This window comes from Oratosquilla oratoria, chromosome 25 (assembly GCF_046742065.1).
Source record: "Oratosquilla oratoria isolate Oo_2021 chromosome 25, ASM4674206v1, whole genome shotgun sequence".
NCBI classification, from domain to species: Eukaryota; Metazoa; Arthropoda; class Malacostraca; order Stomatopoda; family Squillidae; genus Oratosquilla; species Oratosquilla oratoria.
The window spans coordinates 43,932,982-43,960,242 of NC_134801.1; the positions used below are offsets into that span (position 1 = coordinate 43,932,982).

Consider the following 27,261-nt stretch of genomic DNA (forward strand, 5'->3'; position numbering starts at 1 on the left):
GTACTTGGTGACCATATCGTTGCTGCATATTCCAATCTTGGTCTTATCAGGGTGATTAGGATTTTCCTCACCATTTCTTCATCCAGGTATGTAAATGCCACTTTGATTGTTCTTATTAAATTATAAGTTTCTCCAAAAATCTTATTTATATGTTTCTCAGATGACATATTATTCATAACAATGACTCCCAGGTCCTTCTCATTTTCTACTTTTTTTATTCCTTCTTCTCCCAAATTATATGATCCTGTTATTCTGTTTTTGCTTTTTCCAAATTCCATTATACTACACTTTTTTGTATTGAACTCCATCTCCCACTTCCTACTCCATTCTTGTACTTTATTTAGATCTCTCTGTAGTGATTCACAATCTTCTTCAGTTTTCACTCTTTTCAGTAGTTTTGCATCATCTGCAAAGAAGCTCATATAGCTTTCAATTCCTTCATCCATATCATTAATATATATAGCAAACATTATTGGGGCCAGAACTGTTCCCTGCGGGACACCGCTTATTACTTCATTCCATTTTGAGTGCTGATCTCTTATCACTACTCTCATTTTTCTTTCTTGCAAAAAGTCTTCCATCCAATTTAGCAATTTACCTTGTATTCCTCCTTCATATTCTAATTTCTTAAGCAAGTTCTTATGTGGTACTTTGTCAAAAGCTTTTTTTAGGTCTAGAAATGCACAATCAGCCCATCCATCTCTTTCTTGTATTATATCTATTAGCCTTGAATAGAAACATATTAAATTGGTGACGCATGATCGTCCTTGTCTGAATCCAAATTGCCTTGGGTTTAGTACGTTGTTTTTTTCCAAGTATTTTACCCATCTACTTTTGATAATTCTTTCACAAATTTTTGCTATTGTACTTGTTAGTGAGACTGGTCTATAGTTGGTAGGTTCTTCTTTATTTCCTCCTTTATATATAGGTACTATATTTGCTTTTTTCCAATCTTCTGGAACTTTTCCTTCTTTTAAGGAACTGCTTATTATGCTATGTATTTTGTCTGCCAGTTCATTCCTGCATTCTTTCAGAATCCAGTTTGCTATTTCATCTGGTCCATGCGATTTTCTGACATCAAAATTACCCAAGTGTGTCAATATTTCATTCTTTGTTACTTCTATTTCTTCCATAGGGGGGACTTTTTCTTTCCACTCAATCTCTTCAGGTTGTATATTTTCCCTTGTAAACACTGATTTAAAATGTTTGTTCATAATTTCTGCCATTTCCATTTCCTCAGTGTATTCAACTCCTCCTTGTCTTAATTTCTCCAAGTCTTGTTTGTTTTTCAGTTTATTGTTTACAAATCTGTAGAATAGTTTTGGTTGATCTTTACACTTTTCTATAACATCTTTTTCATATTTTCTTTTTTCCTCTCTGCACTTTTGTACATATTCATTTTTTCTATAACCAGTATATATTTTCCATTTTTCAGGTCTTCTGTCTTTTTTCCATCTGGTCCAGGCTTTGTCTCTTTTGTCTTTTAACTCCCTACAACTTTTGTTGTACCAGCATTTTACATATTCTTTTTCTTGTTTTTGTCTTGGGACATACTTTTCCACTCCTTTTTTGTAAATTTTTGTCAAAATATTCCATTTCTCTTCCACTGATGTTTCTTCTTTGTATATTTCTTCCCAGTTTTCTTGTTGGAAGAATTCTCTTATTTTATCAAAGTTTGTTTTTTCATACATCATTCTTCCTTTTCTATATTGTTCATTTCTTTTCATATATTTTTCTTCATTAAGTTCCAGTTCAATCAATATGTGGTCACTTTTACCTATCGGTGTTTTATATTCAATCTTGTCCACTATTCTAGGTTCAGATGTAATTATTAAGTCTAGCCTCGATGGTTCTTCTTCATTTCTATACCTAGTGTTCTCTTGTATCCATTGTGTCATTGAATGGTCAGTAATCATCTCAAGTAGAGCATTTCCCCATGAGTCATCACCACTCTTTACTGTCATTTCTTCCCAGCAGATTTCTTTGCAATTAAAGTCGCCCATCATAACTATTCTTCCTCCGTCTTCCATTATTTTAGTTAATGCTATCTTTGTGTCCTCTAACATACTTTTATATTCACTCTCCTCCCATGAGGCTGTTTTCGGAGGCACATAATTGATCACAAATTTTCTGCTCTTCTTATCTCGGTCTTCCACTTCTATCATAATCATCTCTACTGTATTCTTTCCATATATGACACCTTTCACGTTTATATCCTTCTTAGTCAGGAACATAACTCCACCCCCTTGCTTTTTCTCTCTGTTTCTAATCCAATAATTGTATGCATCATGTCCTACACTGTTGGGTGGTAGTGGGCCTTTTAATTTTGTTTCTACAATTCCCATTATGTCCGGTTCTTTTTCTTTCAAATAATCATTCAGCTCATTCAATCCTGTTATTAATCCATCTATATTTGTGTAAGACACTCTTAGTTTTCTGCCACTTCCATTGTGTTCTCTGTTTCCCTTATGTTTTTCTTTTGTATGTCGAACTTCCTTAGTTTCATGTTCACTACTCTCCAATAGAATCTCTCTTTCTCTGACTCCGTTCTGTTCTCGTTTTTTGCCTTAGCTTCCAGTCTTTTCTGCTTTTCTTCCTCTCTTTCCTCTTTATTCATTTCTCTTTTTATCCATATCTTTTTGTATTGTTCACTTGTTGCTAGTTTCCCTGTTTTGGATAAGATATTCTCTGCCGTTGTTTGTGACTTGAATTTAATCTTAATTGGTCTGGTCTTATCTGTGCTATACTTTCCGAGTCTAAATTTCTCTTCGATTTGTTTCATAATTTCTGGTTCATCTTCCTGAACTGATTCTAGTAATTGGCTTACTTTTTCATTTTCCTCTTTGATTCTTGTGGTTCTATCTGTGTTGTGTTTCTCTTCCATTCCTAATATAATTATACATTTCTTCTTGTCTGCTAAATCCCTTACTATATTCTCCTTTTGTCTCATCACTTTAATAACTGAGTCTTCAGTATGTTCTTTCAATTGCTGTTTGACTATGTCAGTGAATGAAATCTTATTTCCTTCTTGGGTTTTCTTCCAATTTTTACTTTCTTTAGCTATCGTTTCTCTGTTTTCTTTACTATTCTTCTTCAATTCCTCATTCTCCACCTTTACCTCTCTTAACTGTCTTTTTAGGTCTTCTATTTCATCAGTTAAGTTTTTATTCGCCTTTTCCAGTTCTTCCAATCTTTCAACCCTTTGTAAAATGGTGTTCATATGACCTAACCTACTCTCCAAGTCCTCGATCACCTTATCAACCTTCTTCTCTAGTCTTGTCAGTCGGGGGGGGGGGGGGTTTGTGTCCCCCCCACTCTCTTTAAATCCCTTGAAAATATTCTCATCACTTTCTCTATCTATTCACATTCCTATTAGACATGTCGTCATCATCCAACTCGTCTTGGGGTCGTTTGTCTACCTTTCGGCGGCCCGTCAGGGCCATTTCCTCCACCGCCTCATTACCTTCCATTTCCCCAGCAATCCCGCCCCCGCTCCTCTTTCCTTACTTTCCCACAACCCCACGAGCAAATTCCCCCCACCCAGCAAATACAAAAAGGCACTACTCTTTGCGTTGGTATCCACAATCTTTTCTTCAGAACGTTCTTCAAGCCGTCCGTTCGTTGAAAGTGTGTGTGTGTGTATTTGAGTTGTACCTAGTTGTATTATACGGTAGGGGAGCTATGCTCGTGGGGTCCCGTCTTCATATCTCATTTTATCTAAACTATTTTTAAATTCATGTATTGATTTTGCACACACCACCACTCATCTAACTTGTTCCAACTGTCTATTGCTCTGTGAGGAAAGCTGTTCTTTTTAAAATCTCTTCTATAGCTGTCTTTTTTTATTTTCTTTCCGTGTCCTCTTGTATTTCTGTCATCCCATTTTATCAGATTCTCTCTATCAGTAATTTCTATGCCTTTCATGATTCTGTAAATAGCTATCAAATCTCCTCTCTCTCTTCTTTGCTCTAGTGTCTGTAGTTTAAGTTTTTGTAGTCTCTCTTCATATGATAGTTTTGAGAGTGTTGGTGCCAGTTTTGTAATTGCTCTTTGTATTCTTTCAAGTTTTTTTATACATTTTTTTGTACTTGGTGACCATATCGTTGCTGCATATTCCAATCTTGGTCTTATCAGGGTGATTAGGATTTTCCTCACCATTTCTTCATCCAGGTATGTAAATGCCACTTTGATTGTTCTTATTAAATTATAAGTTTCTCCAAAAATCTTATTTATATGTTTCTCAGGTGACATATTATTCATAACAATGACTCCCAGGTCCTTCTCATTTTCTACTTTTTTTATTCCTTCTTCTCCCAAATTATATGATCCTGTTATTCTGTTTTTGCTTTTTCCAAATTCCATTATACTACACTTTTTTGTATTGAACTCCATCTCCCACTTCCTACTCCATTCTTGTACTTTATTTAGATCTCTCTGTAGTGATTCACAATCTTCTTCAGTTTTCACTCTTTTCAGTAATTTTGCATCATCTGCAAAGAAGCTCATATAGCTTTCAATTCCTTCATCCATATCATTAATATATATAGCAAACATTATTGGGGCCAGAACTGTTCCCTGCGGGACACCGCTTATTACTTCATTCCATTTTGAGTGCTGATCTCTTATCACTACTCTCATTTTTCTTTCTTGCAAAAAGTCTTCCATCCAATTTAGCAATTTACCTTGTATTCCTCCTTCATATTCTAATTTCTTAAGCAAGTTCTTATGTGGTACTTTGTCAAAAGCTTTTTTTAGGTCTAGAAATGCACAATCAGCCCATCCATCTCTTTCTTGTATTATATCTATTAGCCTTGAATAGAAACATATTAAATTGGTGACGCATGATCGTCCTTGTCTGAATCCAAATTGCCTTGGGTTTAGTACGTTGTTTTTTTCCAAGTATTTTACCCATCTACTTTTGATAATTCTTTCACATATTTTTGCTATTGTACTTGTTAGAGAGACTGGTCTATAGTTGGTAGGTTCTTCTTTATTTCCTCCTTTGTATATAGGTACTATATTTGCTTTTTTCCAATCTTCTGGAACTTTTCCTTCTTTTAAGGAACTGCTTATTATGCTATGTATTTTGTCTGCCAGTTCATTCCTGCATTCTTTCAGAATCCAGTTTGCTATTTCATCTGGCCCATGCGATTTTCTGACATCAAAATTACCCAAGTGTGTCAATATTTCATTCTTTGTTACTTCTATTTCTTCCATAGGGGGGACTTTTTCCTTCCACTCAATCTCTTCAGGTTGTATATTTTCCCTTGTAAACACTGATTTAAAATGTTTGTTCATAATTTCTGCCATTTCCATTTCCTCAGTGTATTCAACTCCTCCTTGTCTTAATTTCTCTAAGTCTTGTTTGTTTTTCAGTTTATTGTTTACAAATCTGTAGAATAGTTTTGGTTGATCTTTACACTTTTCTATAACATCTTTTTCATATTTTCTTTTTTCCTCTCTGCACTTTTGTACATATTCATTTCTATAACCAGTATATATTTTCCATTTTTCAGGTCTTCTGTCTTTTTTCCATCTGTTCCAGGCTTTGTCTCTATTGTCCTTTAACTCCCTACAACTTTTGTTGTACCAGCATTTTACATATTCTTTTTCTTGTTTTTGTCTTGGGACATACTTTTCCACTCCTTTTTTGTAAATTTTTGTCAAAATATTCCATTTCTCTTCCACTGTTGTTTCTTCTTTGTATATTTCTTCCCAGTTTTCTTGTTGGAAGAATTCTCTTATTTTATCAAAGTTTGTTTTTTCATACATCATTCTTCCTTTTCTATATTGTTCATTTCTTTTCATATATTTTTCTTCATTAAGTTCCAGTTCAATCAATATGTGGTCACTTTTACCTATTGGTGTTTTATATTCAATCTTATCTACTATTCTAGGTTCAGATGTAATTATTAAGTCTAGCCTCGATGGTTCTTCTTCATTTCTATACCTAGTGTTCTCTTGTATCCATTGTGTCATTGAATGGTCAGTAATCATCTCAAGTAGAGCATTTCCCCATGAGTCATCACCACTCTTTACTGTCATTTCTTCCCAGCAGATTTCTTTGCAATTAAAGTCGCCCATCATAACTATTCTTCCTCCGTCTTCCATTATTTTAGTTAATGCTATCTTTGTGTCCTCTAACATACTTTTATGTTCACTCTCCTCCCATGAGGCTGTTTTCGGAGGCACATAATTGATCACAAATTTTCTGCTCTTCTTATCTCGGTCTTCCACTTCTATCATAATCATCTCTACTGTATTCTTTCCATATATGACACCTTTCACGTTTATATCCCTCTTAGTCAGGAACATAACTCCACCCCCTTGTTTTTTCTCTCTGTTTCTAATCCAATAATTGTATGTATCATGTCCTACACTGTTGGGTGGTAGTGGGCCTTTTAATTTTGTTTCTACAATTCCCATTATGTCCGGTTCTTTTTCTTTCAAATAATCATTCAGTTCATTCAATCCTGTTATCAATCCATCTATATTTGTGTAAGACACTCTTAGTTTTCTGCCACTTCCATTGTATTCTCTGTTTCCCTTATGTTTTTCTTTAGTATGTCGAACTGCTTTATTTTCATGTTCACTACTCTCCAATAGAATCTCTCTTTCTCTGACTCCGTTCTTTCCTCGTTTTTTGCCTTAGCTTCAATTCTTTTCTTCTTTTCTGCCTCTCTTTCCTCTTTATTCATTTCTCTTTTTATCCATACCTTTTTATATTGATCATTTGTTGCTAGTTTCCCTGTCTTGGATAGAATTTTCTCTGCTGTTGTTTGTGACCTGAATTTAATCTTAATTGGTCTGGTCTTATCTGTACTATATTTTCCGAGTCTGAATTTTTCCTCAATTTCCTTTATAATTTCTGGTTCATCTTCCTGGACTAATTTTAATAAACTGCTTACTCTTTCATTTTCCTCCTTGATTCTTGCGGTTCTATCTGGGTTATGTTTCTCTTCCATTCCTAATATAATTATACATTTCTTTTTGTCAGCTAATTCTCTTACTATATTCTCCTTCTGTCTCATCACTTTAATAACTGAGTCTTCATTATGTTCTTTCAATTGCTGTTTGACTATGTCAGTGAATGAAACCTTATTCCCTTCTTGAGTTATTCTCCAATTTTTAGCTTCTGTAGCTATTTTCTCTTTGTTTTCATTACTATTCTTCTTCAATTTCTCATTCTCCTCCTTTACATTTCCTAACTGTCTTTTTAGGTCCTCTATTTCTTCAGTTAAGTTTCTGTTAGCCTTCTCTAGTTGTTCCAACCTTTCAATTCTTTTAAAAATGGAGTCTACGTTACCTAACTTACGCTCCAAGTCCTCGATCACCTTATCAACTCTCTCCTCTAGTCTTATCAGTCGGGGGGGGGGGGTTGTGTCCCCCCCACCCTCTTTAAATCCCTGGAACATATTCTCGTCACTTTCTTCTGTATTGCTCCTCTCTATACTTCTAATCTTTACATTTTTATTTGCCATTTCGTCATCACTGAGCTGGTCCGGTGGTCTTTTCATGTTGACCTTACGCCCGTCTGCCTGGGCCAAGTCCACCACATCCTCATTTCCTTCCATTTCCCCAGCAATCCCTCCCCCTCTCCTCTTTCCTTACTTTCCCACTACCTCACGAGCAATTTCCCCCCCCCCTGCAAATACAAAAAGGCACTTCTCTTTGCGTTGGTATCCACAATCTTCACTTTTCTTCAGAGCGCTCTTCAAGCCGTCCGTTCGCTGAAAGTGTGTGTGTGTGTGTGTGTGTGTGTGTGTGTGTATTTACTTAGACGTTGTATTTACCTAGTTGTATTTTACGGGAAGGGGAGGTATGCTCGTAGGGTCCCGTCTTCATATCTCATTTTATCTAAACTATTTTTAAATTCATGTATTGTTTTTGCACACACCACTTTCTCATCTAACTTGTTCCAACTGTCTATTACTCTGTGAGGAAAGCTGTTCTTTTTCAAATCTCTTCTATAGCTGTCTTTTTTTATTTTCTTTCCGTGTCCTCTTGTATTTCTGTCATCCCATTTTATCAGATTCTCTCTATCAGTAATTTCCATGCCTTTCATGATTCTGTAAATAGCTATCAAATCTCCTCTCTCTCTTCTTTGCTCTAGTGTCTGTAGTTCAAGTTTTTCTAGTCTCTCTTCATATGATAGTTTTGAGAGTGTTGGTGCCAATTTTGTAATTGCTCTTTGTATTCTTTCAAGTTTTTTAAACACTTTTTTGTACTTGGTGACCATATCGTTGCTGCATATTCTAATCTTGGTCTTATCAGGGTGATTAGGATTTTCTTCACCATTTCTTCATCCAGGTATGTAAATGCCACTTTGATTGTTCTTATTAAATTATAAGTTTCTCCAAAAATCTGATTTATATGTTTCTCAGGTGACATATTATTCATAACAATGACTCCCAGGTCCTTCTCATTTTCTACTTTTTTTATTCCTTCTTCTCCCAAATTATATGATCCTGTTATTCTGTTTTTGCTTTTTCCAAATTCCATTATACTACACTTTTTTGTATTGAACTCCATTTCCCACTTCCTACTCCATTCCTGTACTTTATATAGATCTCTCTGTAGTGATTCACAATCCTCTTCTGTTTTCACTCTTTTTAGTAGTTTTGCATCATCTGCAAAGAAGCTCATATAGCTTTCAATTCCTTCATCCATATCATTACTATATATAGCAAATGTTATTGGGGCCAGTACTGTTCCCTGCGGAACACCGCTTATTACTTTATCCCATTTTGAGTGTTTGTCTCTTATCACTACTCTCATTTTTCTTTCTTGCAAAAAGTCTTCCATCCAATTTAGCAGTTTACCCTGTATTCCTCCTTCAGTTTCTAATTTCTTAAGCAACTTCTTATGTGGTACTTTGTCAAAAGCTTTTTTTAGGTCTAGAAATGCACAGTCTGCCCATCCATCTCTTTCTTGTATTATATCTATTAGCCTTGAATAGAAATATATTAAATTGGTGACGCATGATCGTCCTTGTCTGAATCCAAATTGCCTTGGATTTAACACTTTGGTTTTTTTTTCTAAATATTTTACCCATCTACTTTTGATAATTCTTTCACAAATTTTTGCTATTGTACTTGTTAGAGAGACTGGTCTATAGTTTGTAGGTTCTTCTTTATTTCCTCCTTTATATATAGGTACTATATTTGCTTTTTTCCAATCTTCTGGAACTTTTCCTTCTTTCAAGGAACTGTTTAGTACTATGTATTTTGTCTGCCAGTTCATTCCTGCATTCTTTCAGAATCCAGTTTGCAATTTCATTTGGTCCATGTGATTTTCTGACATCAAGATTACTCAAGTGTGTCAATATTTCATTCTTTGTTACTTCTATTTCTTCCATAGGGGGGACTTTCTCTTTCCATTCGTTCTCTTCAGGTTGTATGTTCTCCCTTGTAAACACTGATTTAAAATGTTTGTTCATAATTTCCGCCATTTCCATTTCCTCAGTGTATTCAACTCCCCCTTGTCTTACTTTCTCCAAGTCTTGTTTGTTTTTCAGTTTATTATTTACAAATCTGTAGTTTTGGTTGATCTTTACACTTTTCTATGACATCTTTTTCATATTTTCTCTTTTCCTCTCTGCATGTTTGTACATATTCATTTCTATAACCGGTATATATTTTCCATTTTCAGGTCTTCTGTCTTTTTTTCATCTGTTCCAGGTTTTGTCTCTTTTGTCTTTTAACTCCCTACAACTTTTGTTGTACCAGCATTTTACATATTTTGTTTTTTCTTGTTTTTGTCTTGGGACATACTTTTCCACTCCTTTTTTGTAAATTTTTGTCAAAATATTCCATTTCTCTTCCACTGTTGTTTCTTCTTTGTATATTTCTTCCCAGTTTTCTTGTTGAAAGAATTCTCTTATTTTATCAAAGTTTGTTTTTTCATACATCATTCTTCCTTTTCTATATTGTTCATTTCTTTTCATATATTTTTCTTCATTAAGTTCCAGTTCAATCAATATGTGGTCAATTTTATTATTGGTGTTTTATATTCAATCTTGTCCACTATTCTAGGTTCAGATGTAATTATTAAGTCTAGTCTCGACGGTTCTTCTTCATTTCTATACCTAGTGTTCTCCTGTATCCATTGTGTCATTATATGGTCAGTAATCATCTCAAGTAGAGCGTTTCCCCATGAGCCGTCTCCACCCTTTACTGTCATCTCATCCCAGCAGATTTCTTTGCAATTAAAGTCGCCCATCATAACTATTCTTCCTCCATCTTCCATTATTTTATTTAATGTTATCTTTGTGTCCTCTAACATACTTTTTATGTTCACTCTCCTCCCATGAGGCTGTTTTCGGAGGCACATAATTTATCACAAATTTTCTGCTCTTCTTATCTCTGTCTTCCACTTCTATCATAATCATCTCTACTGTATTCTTTCCATATATGACACCCCTCACGTTTATATCCTTCTTAGTCAGGAACATAACTCTACCCCCTTGCTTTTTCTCTCTGTTTTTAATCCAATAATTATATGCATCATGTCCTACACTGTTGGGTGGTAGTGGGCCTTTTAATTTTGTTTCTACAATTCCCATTATGTCCGGTTCTTTTTCTCTCAAATAATCATTCAGCTCATTCAATCCTGTTATTAATCCATCTATATTTGTGTAAGACACTCTTAGTTTTCTGTCACTTCCATTGTGTTCTCTGTTTCCTTTTTGTTTTTCTCTTGGAGAGTAGTGAATATGAAACTAAGGCGGTTTGCCTTAGTTTCATATTCACTACTCTCCAATAGAATCTCTCTTTTTCTGACTCCGTTCTGCTCTCGTTTTTTTCTTAGCTTCAAGTCTTTTCTGCTTTTATTCCTCTCTTTCCTCTTTATTCATTTCCCTTTTTATCCATACCTTTTTATATTGTTCATTTGTTGCTAGTTTCCCTGTTTTGGATAAGATATTCTCTGCCGTCGTTTGTGACCTGAATTTAATCTTAATTGGTCTGGTCTTATCTGTACTATACTTTCCGAGCCTGAATTTTCCCTCAATTTCCTTCATAATTTCTGGTTCATCTTCCTGAACTAATTTTAGTAAACTGCTTACCTTTTCATTTTCCTCATTGGTTCTTGAGGTTCTATCTGGGTTATGTTTCTCTTCCATTCCTAATATAATTATACATTTCTTTTTATCAGCTAAGTCTCTTACTATATTCTCCTTCTGTCTCATCACTTTAATAACTGAGTCTTCTGTTTTCTTTATTATTCATCTTTAACTCTTCATTCTCCTTTTTTACTTCTTTTAACTGTCTTTTTAGGTCTTCTATTTCCTTAGTTAAGTTTTTGTTCTCCTTTTTTAGTTCTTCCAATTTTTCAACCCTCTGTACAATGTTGTTAACATGACCGAACCTACGCTCCCAGTCCTCGATCATTTGATCGAACTTCTCTTCTAGTCTTGTCAGTCGGGGGGGGGGGGGGGGGGGGGGGGGTTTGTGTCCCCCCCCCCACCCTCTTTAAATCCCTGGAAAATATTCTCATCACTTTCTACTGTATTGCTCTTATCTATACTTCTAATCTTTACATTTGTATTAGACATTTCGTCGTCACTCGGTCGGGGGGCCGATTTTTGGTGTTTACATTTCGTTTGTCTGCCTGGGCCAAGTCTTCTCCTTCCTCATTTCCTTCCATTTCCCTCAGCAATCCCTCCCCTTCTCTTCTTTCCCTACTTTCCCACTACTCCACGAGCAATTTCCCCCCACCCTGTAAATACAATAGGCACTTCCTTTGCTTTGGGATCCACAAAACTTCACTTTTCTTCAGAACGTCCTCTAAGCCGTCCGTTCGTTGAAAGTGTGTGTGTGTGTGTGTATGTATGGATGCATTATACAATTGAGTATATATGTATTCATGTATACGTGTAACCACCAGTTACAAAGGCAGCACACTGTGGATATTAACATTTTACGTTTGTCTTTTGACAGTACCGCAGTGTGCATGTGATCACACCTTCCGGTACGTACATCCAGCAGTGGTTGGACGTAGACAACATGAGGGGACTTATTCACCTTGAGTTCAAACTTAATGAGGAAGTCGAAGAGGTAAGATGAATTAGCTTAGAGATCGGATAAATGCCTTTTATATCATATTGTTTTTTAACAAGTCCCGCTCTGCCAAGTTGGCGCTCTGCAGGGCTTAGTAGTATGGATTTTAATCAACCATACCCGTGGTCCAACTCACCTGCGGCAGTGTTCGAACTGCTGTCACCTCGACCTCTGCAGTAAGTAGCAACACACCAAACCGTTCGGCCAGTATTCATATTATTACTTCTATGCCCCTTAAAGGGATCTGTCTAACGTGTTTGTAAACACTCAGGTGTGAGCACAAAGCGCTTGTGGCGGGGTCAGAGGAAGGTCTAAGGAAGTTAGTGATAGAGATTGGGAAGGTATGTGATAGGAGGATGTTAAGTAAATGTGGGTGAAATCAAGATGATGATATGTGCAAAGGGAGAGGGTGGCAGCAAGTTGGAAACAAGTCTTAGAGAAGAGAGGTTAGAAGAAACGAATAGCTTTAAATGTCTGAGATCACAGTTAGCAGTAAAGGGAGGAGTGGGGTTAGAGGTAAACTATAGAATGAGGGAAGCAAGTAAAAGTCTTGAGGGGTTGAAAAGTGTTATGAGAAACAGGTTTCTGAAAATGGATGCAAAGACTAGATAGTATGAAGGAATGATTGTGCCTACAACAATGTATAGGGCGGAGGTATGGAATGGAAAAAAGGCAGAAAGGAGAACTTTAAATGTGTTTGAGATCAAGTGTCTGAGATGTATGATGGGGATTACAAGGATAGATAGAGTGAGAAATAAGGTGAGGGGGAGAGTAGGGGTAGAATCGGAGCTGGTAGATAGGGATATCAAGATGGTTTGGGTACAATTGAAAGAATGAGCGAAAACAAGGAAAAGGAGTATGGACAGCAGAGGTGCAAGAAATGGAATTAAGTGGTCGACAAAAAATTAGATCTATGGATGGGCTGACGGGGCTTTGAGCAAAAGGGAAATGTCTATTGAGCACGAAAGAAAAGGAGGAAAGGTCACCGTGTACATGAAGCGACCTCGCTTTGGATGTATTGTATCTTGTTACAGTGATTCTAACCTAGGCAGTGATCTGCAGACAGGGACAACCCTTCACCCAAGAAAAACTAAAATAAGAAGGAATTTAATGAATGGAGATGGTGGGTGTGGAGTGAGTGGAGTGTGTGTGGTTTGACTGGCTACCTCCCTCATAAGGTGGAAAATCCATTAGTGTGTGTATACATACATACACAAACACACACACACACACACACATACGACTCGGTGGCGCAGTTGATAGAGCGCTGGATTGTGAAGTACGGTAGTGCTCGCAGTACCCAGTTCGAATCCTGCCCAGGGCCGAAATTATTTCGGTATCGCTGTGCTTCGGGTCGTTACTCTGACTCTCGTGGGCGGGGAGTTGGGTGTGTGTGTGTGTGTGAAAGGTCATAGCATTACCCATGGATCGGTCATACGAGCTCTGAACTCTCTTCCGGGAGGGAAATAGCTGTCAATCACGAGTCCAACCCGTGATCCAAAGACCAAGGTGAATACATATATAAACAAGGCTTCGCCGCCTGACTCTCCCCCTCTCCCTCTTCCTTACCCTTCCCCTCCTGAGCAAAGTGTCCGATCTCGCAGGTGGTCAACACGATCCTTACATTGTTCCCAAGCGGCCTATATTTAAACCCATGTTGTCTGTACAAAATTGTCAACTGTATGTTATGTAGCTGTGTAAGACTGTGACTTAGTTCTTGTACACTATTCTGAAGATGACTCCCTGGAGTCGAAACGACAATTAAAGATGGAACACTATAAAAGGTTTGTATTTGCCCACCCCCTTGAAATGAGATCTACTGTTAAAAAAATTGAAAATTTTAGTAAGAAAATTAATCAGTGTTAAAATCTTGTGTTTAACACTGTATTTGTGAGAATCTGCGCCCGAAATATATATATATATATATATATATATATATATATATATATATATATATATATATATAGATATATATATTATATATATAATATATATATATGTATATATATAGATATATATAAATATACATATATATATATATGTATATACATATAAATATATATAAATATACATATATATATGTATATATATATGTGCATATATATATATATATATATGTGTGTGTGTGTGTGTGTGTGTGTGTGTATGTATGTATGGCAAGAGTGGTATAGGTAAAGTCCAGGAAGGAGCAGAAGTATTTTTTTTAATGTGTATATATATATATATATATATATATATATATATATATATATATATATATATATATATATATATATATATATGGTTTGTCGGGAACCGAGGATGACATTGTGTTTGTGCGGTCATCTGTGGGTGCGCTCTCATGTGACTCCGGAGTCCAAAGGTAGAAGCACAGAGTCTATTGCAGCGGGGGCATGGAACACCAGCCACTAGAGGGGGAGGCAGTAGCTGCTGTGTGTCGACGCTCTCGTGCGGCTTCGAGACGGTAACGTCGATCGTCTTCAAAGTTACAGGCTGATATTTGGGTTACAGCTCGTCATATTGTTCTGTCTGATGCAACGGGCTCAAGCTCTTTTGGGTTTAGACCAGCCCACTTGGAATTGGCCTTCAATTGGTCCATAAACTTCTTTTTCGAACGGGTTTGTTTCCTGGACCCAGAAGCTAGTTCACCGCAAAACACTTGTCTCGGGATGCGCTGTGAGTCCATGCAAACGACGTGACCAGTCCATTACAGCTGAATTTTGAGGACTGTGGCTTCGATACTGGTGAGATTGGCCCTGATAAGGACTTCTTGGTTGGTGATTCTGTCCTGCCAGCAAATCCTCGTGACTGGCTGGAGGGAGCGTTGGATTTATACCAATGTCTCTGGTATAATGTCCATGTTTCGCAGCCATACAGAAGTGAGGTGAGGACCACCCCTGCATACCTTTAGCTTGGTAGTGAGGCTGACACCATTGGGTTGGAGGACTTTAGAGCGCAGTTTCCCAAGTGCTTGGCTTCCCTTTTGGATCCTGGCGTTAATCTCATGGTCCAAGGACCCGTCGTTGGAGGTGGTGCTGCCTTGGTACTTGAAGATGGTAACGTTGGAGAGTTGCGTGTCATCGATGGTGATGCACGGCTGATCGGCTGTTCTCCCTGGTGCCGTCTGGAACAGGACTTGTCTTGCTGAGGTTGATGGCCAGGCCAAACAGCTTTGTTGCTGAGGAGAACCTGTTCACAATGGACAAAAGCCACCTGGTGAACAAATATCGGTGGTTTTTGTCCGATCTCCTTTCTCGAAGGCGATCTCCCAGTGCACCTTTTCAACTTCCCTTCCCCGAATTTTGTCCCTCCCTTTTTCAGTTTTAGTCTTCTTCCATTTCTTTCTCTTCTTTTCTACCTTTCTTTTTTCTATCTTCTTTTTATCTTGTACATATTTTTTTTATTTTATATGTCTGAGTGCAATTTAGTTGTTTGCTCTTGAGACCTTTTCCTCCTTTTGTTCCCCCTTCCTTCATTGCGGACATTTGGTCCACCTCCGTTTGCGTTTTTGGACTTTGTTCTGGTGTTTTTACGTTTGTGTTATGTAATGATGTTTTTTGCTACATTTGTTTTATGTTCACAGCCATATAAGCTTGTCTTATTTTTATTTTTATTTTTTTTGTGCCAATATTTCATGTTAATTGTATTTTATTTAATATTATAAAAACGACTGCTTTATATATGTGATTGAGAGAGTGAACCTTTCCCAGGTTTACCACTTTGACCATTTATATTTGAGTTCACAATCTTGTACCCATTATATCCCCTGAAGACGATTCCTGGACGGGAATTGAAACGTCGGGGAAACAAACACTTGAATTGAGTTTGGTGTTTACATTTTTTCGATATGGATCCCAGACTCCAGATCTTCACATACATATGTATTTGTATATACATTTCTGCCTCACCCACTCCTTGGTGCACAAAGACTCGTTTTCGTAAAATGACCTGACTACATCAGTGTGGGCTGTTCTACTACCTCTCTCAGTCCAATCTGTACTCCAATCCAATCATAATACTATTGTTGGTCAATTTTTGTAACTATAATAAGTGAACGGTATGCTGTTTAACAGGCACTTTGTAGCGGTGACTAAGACATCACAACACTAAGTATATAAAGCCTAGATGTTGTAAACTGTAAATTTTTTTCTGAAATCAAATTTTGCTGTCACACCGGAATTGAGTAATCAATTAATTTATTAAATTCTTTCTAGGGTGAGTTCACCATCCTTGTCAAGACACAGAACAATGCCACGCAGAAGAAGTGGTTTAAAGTCGAAGAATACGTTCTTCCTAGGTTCGAAGTTACAGTCACACTACAGAAAGGTGTCCTGGCAATCGACAAGACTGCTACAGTCAACGTTTGCGCACAGTGAGAAATTGTCTTATCACATATTGTATTTAGTCACTACACTTTGAATACAGATCTACAGCTGCAAGTTTTGCATGTGTTGTGTGTGTGTTTACCTAGTTGTATTTTACGGGAAGAGGAACTATGCTCGTGGGATCCCGTCTTCACATCTCGTTTTATCTAGACTGTTTTTAAATTCGTGTATCGTTTTTGCACACACATTTTCACCAAACTTGTTTCAAACGTCTATTATCTTGTGGAGAAAGTTTTTCTTTCTCAGGTCTTTTCTATAATTGTCTTTTTTATTTTCTTTCCATGTCCCCTTGTACCTCTACTATTCCATTTTATTAGATCCTCTCTATCAATAATTCTTATGCTTTTCATGATTCTATAAATAGTTATTAAGTCTCCTCTCTTCTTTGCTCTAATGTCTGTAGCTCAAATTTTGCCAGTCTCTCCTCATTTAATAGTTCTGAGAGTGTTGGTGCCAATTTCTTAATTGCTCTTTGTATTCTTTCAAGTTTTGTTATACACTTTTTTGTACTTGGTGACCAGGTCGTTGCTGCATGCTCCAATCTTGGTCTTATCAAAGTGACTAGTATTTTCTTCACCATTTCTTCATCCAGGTATGTAAATGCTACTTTGATTGTTCTTATTAAAGTATAAGTTTCTTAATTTTTTTTTTTACATGTTTCTCTGGGGACATATTATTCATAATAATGACTCCTAGGTCCTTCTCATTCTTCTATTTTTTAATTTCTTCCTCTCCCAATATATATCCCACTATTCTTTTTTTTTCTATTTTCCAAATTCCATTATACTACACTTCTTGATATTGAATTCCATCTCCCACTTCCTACTCCATTCCCACTCTGCAGTGACTCACTATCTTCTACAGTGTTCACTTTTTTAAGCAGTTTTGCATCATCAGCAAAAAAAGCTCATATAACTTTCAATTCCCTTATCCATATCATTAATGTATATAGCAAAAATTATTGGGGCCAATACGGTTCCTTGTGAAACTCCACTAATCACTTTATCCTAATTAGAATGTTTGTCTCTTATCACTTTAAACACTCCCTCTACCTTTATGAATGTGTTTCACCAAATTATCACAATTTACCAGAACCCAGTCCTCAATTTTATATTTCTGTAATAATATGATTTTATTGTATGATACTACTGTCTGCGGAAAAGGCCTACTATTCATATCTTCGGGGTTTGGTTTTGTGATTTTCATTCAGTGGTCTACCCATTTGTGGATGACTAGCTATTTCTTGTCTACCAATTTGAATAAATAAAGGATACTTGATGGCTACATACACAAATTCCATCCTGAAAGGGTTAGGACTTCGGATAATTTTATTGGGTGATTTTATTTGTTAATCTTGGAATAGAATTAATTTGGTTTGTACAAATTCCTGATTTTTCTTTTGGGCTAAATTGCTTTCATGAAAAGCTCTTGATCATCCATCAAATTCACTCAGTTTTATGTAATGATTTCGTTCTAGATAATGCCAGACAACTTTATTCGGGTTAGAAAAATCTCTGTCTGTCCTCTAATTGGCGTTAACATTGTCTTTTTATCCTTCCACCTGGGCAGGTACACCTTCGGGGAACCAGTCCGGGGCAGCGTAAATGTAACGCTTAGCTATTTCTTCTGGCATCCTAAGAGAGAAATCACTAAACGCAAACAGGTAATCACCCATGTGTTATGCTATCCTTTACATAGACTTGTATTTTGCATACACGCACACACACACACTTTTGTCGGATGGATGGCGAGCATTACAGTTCTGAAGAAAAAGTAAAATTTTCGTGGACCTCAATGCAAAGGAAGTACCTATTGTATTTACAGGGAAGTGGATAACTCGTGGTGTCGTGGGAAAGTGAGGAAAAGGGAGAAGGGGAGGGATTACTGAGGGAAATAGAAGGAAATGAGGAAGGGGAAGACTTGGTCCAAGAGGCCAGACGTCTTGTAAACAAACGGAGGACCGATGATTTTGGTGATGGGATTAACAAAAATGTAAAGATTAGAAATATAGATAAGAGCAGCACAATGGAAGGTGAGGATAATAATTTCCAGGGATTTAATGAGGGTGGTGGGGATACCAACCTCCCCTGATTGACAAGACTGGAGGAGAAACTTGATAAGATGATCGAACATTGGGAAGACAGGTTCGGTAACGTAACCAACATTGCGCAGAGAGTTGAAAAAATTGGAAGAACTAGAGAAGGCGAACAAAAATGTAACTAATGAAATAGAAGAATCAAAAAGACAATTAAAAGAAGTAAAAGAGGAGAATGAAGAATTGAAGAGGAATGATAAAGACAATAAAGAAGCCATAGCAAAAGAAGCACAGGGTTGGAAATAAAATCCAGGAAAACAGTTAAGTTGCATTTACTGACATAAACAGCAAATGAAAGAACAAACTGAAGACTCAGTTATCAAAGTGATGAGACAGGAGAATATAGTAAGAGACTTAGCAGATAAAAAGAAATGTATGATTATATTAGGAATGGAAGAGAAACATAACCTAGATAGAACTTCAAGAATCAGTGAGGAAAAAGAAAAAGCAGTTAACTAGAATTAGTTCAGGAAGATGAGCCTGAAATAATGAAACAAATCGAAGAGATGTTTAGACTCGGAAAATATAGAACAGATAAAACCAGACCAATTAAGATTAAATTCAGGTCACAAACAACAACAGAGAATATCATAGCAAAAACAGGGAAGCTAGCAGCAAGTGAACGATATAAAAATATATGGATAAAAAGAGAAATGAATAAAGAGGAAAGAGAGGAAAAAAATGAAAAGGAAAGAAGCTAAAGAAAAAAAACGAGACCAGAATGGAGTCAGAAAAACAAGAATTCTACTGGAGAGTAGTGAATATGAAAGTGAGGAAATGGACCATAACAGAAAGAAATAAAAAAAAAGAAACAGAAAATACAATGGAAATAACAGAAAGTTAAGAGTGTCCTACACAAATATAGATGGATTAATAACAGGACTGAATGAACTGAACGAGTATCTGAAGGTAAAAGAACCAGACATAATGGGAATTGTAGAAACAAAATTAAAAGGTCCACTACCACCCAACAGCATAGGGCACAATGCATATAATTATTGGATTAGAAACAGAGGGATAAAACAAGGGGGTGAAGTTATTTTCCTGACTAAGAAGGATATAAACGTAAAGAGTGTCACATATGGAAAGAATAGAGTAGAGATGATTATGATAGAAGTAGAAGACAGAGATAAGAAGAGCAGAAAGTTTGTAATAAACTACGTGCCCCCAAAAACAGCCTCGTGGGAAGAGAGTGAACATAAAAGTATGTTAGAAGACACAAGAATAACATTAAAAAGATAATGGAAGATGGAGGAAGAATAGTTATGATGGGCAACTTTAATTGCAAAGAAATCTGCTGGGAAGAGATGACAGTAAAGGGTGGAAAAGACTCATGGGGAAATGTTCTACTTGAGATGATTATTGACCACACAATGACACAATGGATTCAAGAGAACATTAGGTACAGAAATGAAGAAGAACCATCGAGACTAGACCTAATAATCACATCAGAACCTGAAATAGTGGAAAAGATATAATACCAGACACCAATAAGTAAAAGTGACCACATATTGATAGTACTAGAAATAGATGAGAAAAAATACACGAAAAGAAATGAACAATATAGAAAAGGAAGATTGATGTATGAATTTTTTTTTTTTTTTTTTATAAAATAAGATAATTCTTTCAAATGAAAACTGGGAAAGAATACACAAAGAAGACACAACAGTAGAAGAGAAATGGAATATTTTGACAAAAAATTATAAAAAAAGGATTGGAAAAGTATGTCCCAAGACAAAAACAAGAAAAAGAATATGTAAAGTGCTAGTACAACAAAAGTTGTAGGGAATTAAAAGACAAAAGAGACAAAGCTTGGACCAAATTGAAGAAATACAAAAGACCTGAAAAATGGAAAATATATACTTGTTATAGAAATGAATATGTACAAGTGTGCAGAGAGGAAAAGAGAAAATATGAAAAAGATGAAATAGAAAAATGTAAAGGTCAACCAAAACTATTCTACAGATTTGTAAACAACAAACTGAAAAACAAACAAGATTTGGAGAAATTATAAGGAGGAGTTGAATACACAGAGGAAATTGAAATGGCGGAAATTATGAATAAGCATTTTAAATCAGTGTTTACAAAGGAGAATATACAACCTGAAGAGATTGAATGGAAAGAGAAAGTCCCCCCTATGAAAGAAATAGAAGTAACAAAGAATGAAAGAATGAAACACTTGAGTAATCTTGATGTTAGAAAATTGCATGGACCAGATGAAATAGCAAACTGGATTTTGAAAGAATGCAGGAATGAACTGGCAGACAAAACACATAGCATAATAAACAGTTCCTTGAAAGAAGGAAAAGTTCCAGAATATTGGAAAAAAGCAAATATAGTACCTATATGTAAAGGGGGAAATAAAGAAGACCATACCAACTATAGACCAGTCTCTCTAACAAGTACAATAGCAAAAATTTGTGAAAGAATTATCAAAAGTAAATGGGTAAAATATTTAGAGAAAAAAAAAACAGCATGCTAAATCTAAGGCAATTTGGATTCAGACAAGGACGATCATGCATCACTAATTTAATATGTTTCTATTCAAGGCTAATAGATATAATACAAGAAAGAGGTGGATGGGCTGATTGTGCATTTCTAGACCTAAAAAAAGCTTTTGACAAAGTACCACATAAGAAGTTGCTTAAGAAATTAGAAACTGAAGGAGGAATACAGGGCAAACTGCTTAAATGGATGGAAGACTTTTTGCAAGAAAGAAAAATGAGAGTAGTGATAAGAGACAAACACTCAAAATGGGATGAAGTAATAAGTGGTGTTCCACAAGGAACAGTTCTGGCCCCAATAATGTTTGCTATATATATTAATGATATGGATGAAGGAATTGAAAGTTATATGAGCTTCTTTGCAGATGATGCAAAACTATTAAAAAAAGTGAACACGGAAGAAGATTGTGAATCACTACAGAGTGATCTAAATAAAGTATGGGAATGAAGTAGGAAGTGGGAGATGGAGTTCAACACAAAAAGTGTAGTATAATGGAATTTGGAAAAAGCAAAAACAGAATAACAGGATCATATAAATTGGGAGAAGAAGGAATAAAAAAAGTAGAAAATGAGAAGGACCTGGGAGTCATTGTTATGAATAATATGTCACCTGAGAAACACATAAATAAGATTTTTGGAGAAACTTAAAATTTAATAAGAACAATCAAAGTTGCATTTACATACCTGGATGAAGAAATGGTGAAGAAAATTCTAATCACTGATAAGACCAAGATTGGAATATGCAGCAACGATGTGGTCACCAAGTACAAAAAAATGTATAAAAAAAAAACTTGAAAGAATACAAAGAGCAATTACAAAATTGGCACCAACACTCTCAAAACTATCATATGAAGAGAGACTAGCAAAACTTGAACTACAGACACTAGAGCAAAGAAGAGAGAGAGGAGATTTGATAGCTATTTACAGAATCATGAAAGGTATAGAAATTATTGATAGAGAGAGAATCTGATAAAATGGGATGATAGAAATACAAGAGGGCATGGAAAGAAAATCAAGATAGACAGCTATAGAAGAGATGTGAAAAAGAACAGCTTCCCTCACAGAGTAATAGACAGTTAGAACAAGTTAGATGAGAAAGTGGTGTATGCAAAAACAATACATGAATTTGAAAATAGTTTAGATGAAATGAGATATAAAGACGGGACACCATGAGCATAGCTCCCCTTCCTGTAAAATACAACTAGGTACAACTAGGTAAATACATATATATATATATATATATATATATATATATATATATACAAACATATATATATATATATATATATATATATATATATATATATATATATATATATATATATATATATATATATATATACACACGTATCTACATAGCAAGGGCTTTTTCCCCCTTACAAGGAATGTAGCCAAGTCATAGGGTAGGTACCCACTCCCATCCATTCCACTCCCTTCTACCACCCTTTCTTCCCTCTCATTTTAGCTCCTCATGGATGAAGGGTTATCCCCATATCCTCCCCACTACCCCAGGTCAGAACAAATGCACCAAGATACAGCACATCCATAGCAAGGTTGCTTCATTTAGTTGGGGACCCCCCTTTCCATCCCCTTTTGCAGAAAAAGAGAAGATGGGGAGAAATCTCTTCGAGCCACATCAAAATATCATTTATGTATAACCACTGTTGGGTATAGCAATGGAGAACACAATGATCCAGTGGGTAAAGGAAGTGACCTGTGATAAGAGATGACACTCCCACAAGATTAGATATGTTTCTTACCAAAGGACCAGATATCATCAACTCCTTGAACTAACTTTGCCCAATAGGAAAAAGTGACCATGTTACAATTTCATTTCAGCCGTAGGATGACGAAATAGAGCCAAGGAATGAATTACATAGGCAAGGGAGACTCAGTTTGGAAATCAGATTACTTGGGGTTGAGAAAATTCTTTGAAGAAAGAAACAGGGTGGAATTCGTGGATACCACAGGAATAAAGAGGAAATGGGAAATCTTTCTTTACATTTACAACCTAGGAGTGAACAAACGTGTGCCAAAGACTACAGAAAGGAAGAAGCAAAAACAGGGCTGGTTTAACAAGAAGCGTGGAGTTGAAGAAAAAAAAGAAGACCTGGGAGTTGGCTTGGGGAAAATGGAGGAAGAAAAGAAGGAATAAAACAAAAGAAGCTTACAAACAAGCTAGGAATGACTATATAAAAGGGAGGAAAAAAACAAATTTGAAAGAGGTGTAGTAGATAAATGCAAAGGTGAACAAAAACCGTTTTACAGGTTTATGAATGGTAAACTGAGACAGGGAAGAGATTGGCAAGTTAATAGTGGGTGGTGAGGTCTTCGAAAAGGCCTTAGCTCAGGCAAAAATAATGAATGAAAGTTTCCTATCGGACTTCACAAAAGAGTTTAGCAGATATTAGTGTAGATGTGAAGGAAGTATTCAATCTCTTAGGATCATTGGATGTAACAAAAGCTTAAGGACCTGACGGGATCTCAAACTGGATACTTAAAGAATGTGAGGAACAACTAACGGACAAAATTCACGCTCTTATTACATGTTCATTGAATGAAGGCATTGTGCCGCTTGATTGAAAAAGGACAAACGTAGTGCCAGTTCATAAAAGTGGAAACGAGGAGACACCACTAAATTATAGGCCAGTATCACTAACCAGCACAATAGTGAAATTATTTGAAAGGATTGTGAAAGATCAATGGACCAAATATCTTGAAAAAATAAATTCTCACAGTCAGTTTGGCTTCAGATCTGGAAAGGTGGGTGTGTCGAGCCTTTTAAGCTTTTACTCGAGAATGATTAATGTGCTGCAAGAGAGAGGGCGATGGTTGCACAGCGTGTACCTTGATCAAGAGAAAGCATTTGATAAAGTACCTCACTGTCGACTTATGTGGGAAGTGGAGCAAGTTCAATGACTGAGTGGCAAACTACTAGAATGGATGAATGACTTTTTGAAAGAAAGATACGTGAGGACAGTAGTAAAGGAAAAGATGTCAAGCTCGAGAGCAGTAACGAGCAGAGTTACACAAGGTTTAGTGCTTGCACCAATAATGTTTATTGCCTATGTTAATGACATGATGGAAAGAACAACAAACTATGACAACATGTTTACAGATGATACAAAAATCATGAGAAGAGTGAAAAACAAAGAAGATGGTATACTATTGCAAAAAATCTAGACATTATTTTTGCATGTAGCCAAGAATGTGAAATGAAATTCAGCACAAAAAAAAAAAAAAAAAATAGAATAAGATAAAAAATAAAGTACTGGAGATGGGCAGTAGCAGCAAAAGGCCATCCTTAAACTATTTCTTGGAAAGTGAACCGACAACCTGTTACCTGACAGAGATATTCACAGGATTTGGGAGACATGGACTACTGCAGAAGATTAAAGTGGCATTCCACTACATGCATGAAAGGACGATGAAAAGACTCATCAAAACTCTGATATGTACAAGACTAGAATATATGTCAGTATTATGGTCCCCACATAGAGTGAGGGATATGAGCAAGATCGAGAGAATACAAAGGGCAGTAATCAAACTGTTCCCCAGCATGGCAGATAAACCATATGGGGAAAGACTAAAAGTACTGAGTCTGCCAATTCTTTATGATTAAAGTGTTCAGGTCACTAATGGGAATATATTGTATTGACAGAAGAGATCTGATTAAAGATGGGAGGGCTTTAAGAGGTCACGGGAATAAAGACCACATGTTTAAAGGATGTGAAGAAATTAAATTTTCAATATAGATGCATAAACATGTGAAACATCTTAGAAGGTGATATAGCCCAAGCTCAAGCAATACATGAGTTCAAATCTAAATATGAAAACTACATATAGATTAAGTTGGAACTGTAAGTGACTTTGAATCTTGACATGTTAGAAAATGAGAGAATAGGAAATGGGACTCAATGAACATTGCTCCTTTCCTGTATGATACAATTAAGTAACTACAATTAGGTAAATACTCCCTACCCCCCATCCCGTCTCCCCTCCTTGCATCACAATATTACCTATACACAGTCATTATCCACTCACCCCTATCTCCTACCTTCTCCCATCCTTGCTCAATAGACATTCCCCTCTTGCTCAATACCCTCTTCACCCTATCCATCCATCTCATCCCCGGTCGTCCTCTCAAGTTCATTCCACCCACCTCTGCCTTCCACATCTCTGACAAGGGAGGTAGAAAAAAAGGCATAAATTCCACTCCCACCCATTCCATCCCCAGACACTCCACTCTTATTCACCCCCTCCATCCCTCTTATCTTGGCTCCTCCTGGATGACGGGTCATACCTGCAGCTCGCCCATTACCCTCGATCAGAAGCAACGTAGCAAGACACAGCACATCCACAGCAAGCCTGCTTCATCTAATCGGCAACCCCCCTCTCTGTCCCCTGATACATAAAAAGAAAAGACGGGGAGAAATCCCTTCGGTCTGCGTCAAAATATCATTCACACTTGCTCTCTCACCCTCCCATCTCCCATCCATTCCCTTCCATGCATTACAGCATCATCCATACACAACCATTCTCCACTGACCCCTATCTTGTTTTCTCCCTTCCTTCCTTTACAGACATTCCCCTCTTTCCCAGTGCCCCTTTTACCCCATCCATCCATCTAATTCTTGGTCGTCCTTCATGTTCACTCCTTCCACCTCTGCCTTCCACATCTTTTTTACTAAATTTTCTTCACTCGTTCTTTCCATGTGTCCAAACCATCCCAATACTCTTTCATCAACCCTATCTCCTAACTCCCATCGCAACCCCATTCTTCTCCTCACCTCCTCATTTCTCACTCTATTCAACCTAGTAACCTCTACCATACTTCTCAAGTATTTAATCTCAAACACATTCAAACTCCTCCTCTCTTTCTCTCTTATGTTCTACATTTCTGTCCCCTTATGGTGTTCTCGACACAATCACTCCTTCATATAATCTCAGCATCCATTACCAGATGTCTATATCTTATTACACTTTTTAATCCCCCAAGGCATTTACTTGCTTCTCTCAATCTACATTCTACCTCCACTTCCACATCTCCCTTTCCTGCCACATTTGCACCCAAGTATCTAATGCTATCTACTACCTCCAGACTCTCTCCCTTAATACTCACTTCCAATTTGCTAACACATTCTCCCCTTGTAAATAACATTACCTTACTTTTATCCACATTTATCTTCAACTTCCTTTTTTTTCGCACACCTTCCCAAACTCTGTTACTAACTTCCTTAATATCTCCTCTGATCCAGCCACAAGCGCAGTGTCGTCAGTAAAAAACAATTGGTTTATCTCCCATTTTTCTCCATTTTCTTTAACCATCTCCAATCTCCTGCCCATTACCCTTGCGTTTACCTTTCTCACCACCCCATCCATGTATAAATTGAACAGCCATGGCAACATAACACATCCCTGGCCAAATCCCAGCTTTACCACAAACCACTCACTCTCTCCATTTCTGATTCTAACACAAGCTCAACCACTCTCGTAAAAACTCTTGACTGCTCTAAATATCTTTCCTCCTATCCCATATATCTACAATACCTCCCACAGTGCCTTCATGTCTACTCTGTCATTAGCCTTTTCCAAGTCCATAAAGGCCCAAAAACCTTTTCCTAAAGCTTTCTCAAAAATCTGATCCACGCAGCCCCTAACTTTCCTAAACCTGCACTGTTCTTCACCCTCTTTTCTTCTAATCCTCTCAATCAAAATCCTCCCATAAGCCTTCCTAACTACACTCATCAAACTGATCCCTCTAAAACTACTACACTCACACTTGTCCCGTTTTCTCCTGTAAAGCGGAACTATACAGGCACTCCTCCAGTCCTTTGGCACTTACCCTCTTTTTATACAAACATTAAACAACCTCACCAGCCAGTCCATCATCATTGTACCTCCCTTTTTTAGACATTCCGTGTGATGGAATGGGTGGGAGTTGTTTTTATGCCTTTTTTTTTTTAAATTCCATTACACTACAGTTCTTGATGTTAAAGTTTACTTCCCACTTTTGACTCCATTTCCAGATTTTATCTAGGTCTTTCTGTAATGATTCACAATCTTCCTCTATACTTACTTTCTTTAGTATTTTTGCACCATCTGCGTGCGTGTGTGTGTGTATACATGTATATATAAATATATATATATATATATATATATATATATATATATATATATATATCACATGATGATTCTATATAAAAATGTAAGACTAG

At 36.6% G+C, this 27,261-nt stretch overlaps 1 protein-coding gene across 2 annotated transcripts in view; it reads left to right on the top strand.

Moving 5' to 3' along the window:
- The window catches only part of LOC143038928 (alpha-1-inhibitor 3-like), a 194,659-nt gene that overhangs the window by 51,112 nt on the left and 116,286 nt on the right, over positions 1-27,261 (top strand). For both annotated transcript variants that reach the window (XM_076208694.1, XM_076208693.1), the window contains exons 4-6: positions 11,940-12,056; positions 16,274-16,431; positions 18,014-18,107. In XM_076208694.1, the coding sequence (XP_076064809.1) occupies positions 11,940-12,056; positions 16,274-16,431; positions 18,014-18,107 (369 nt within the window). The remainder of the gene's footprint in view (positions 1-11,939; positions 12,057-16,273; positions 16,432-18,013; positions 18,108-27,261) is intronic.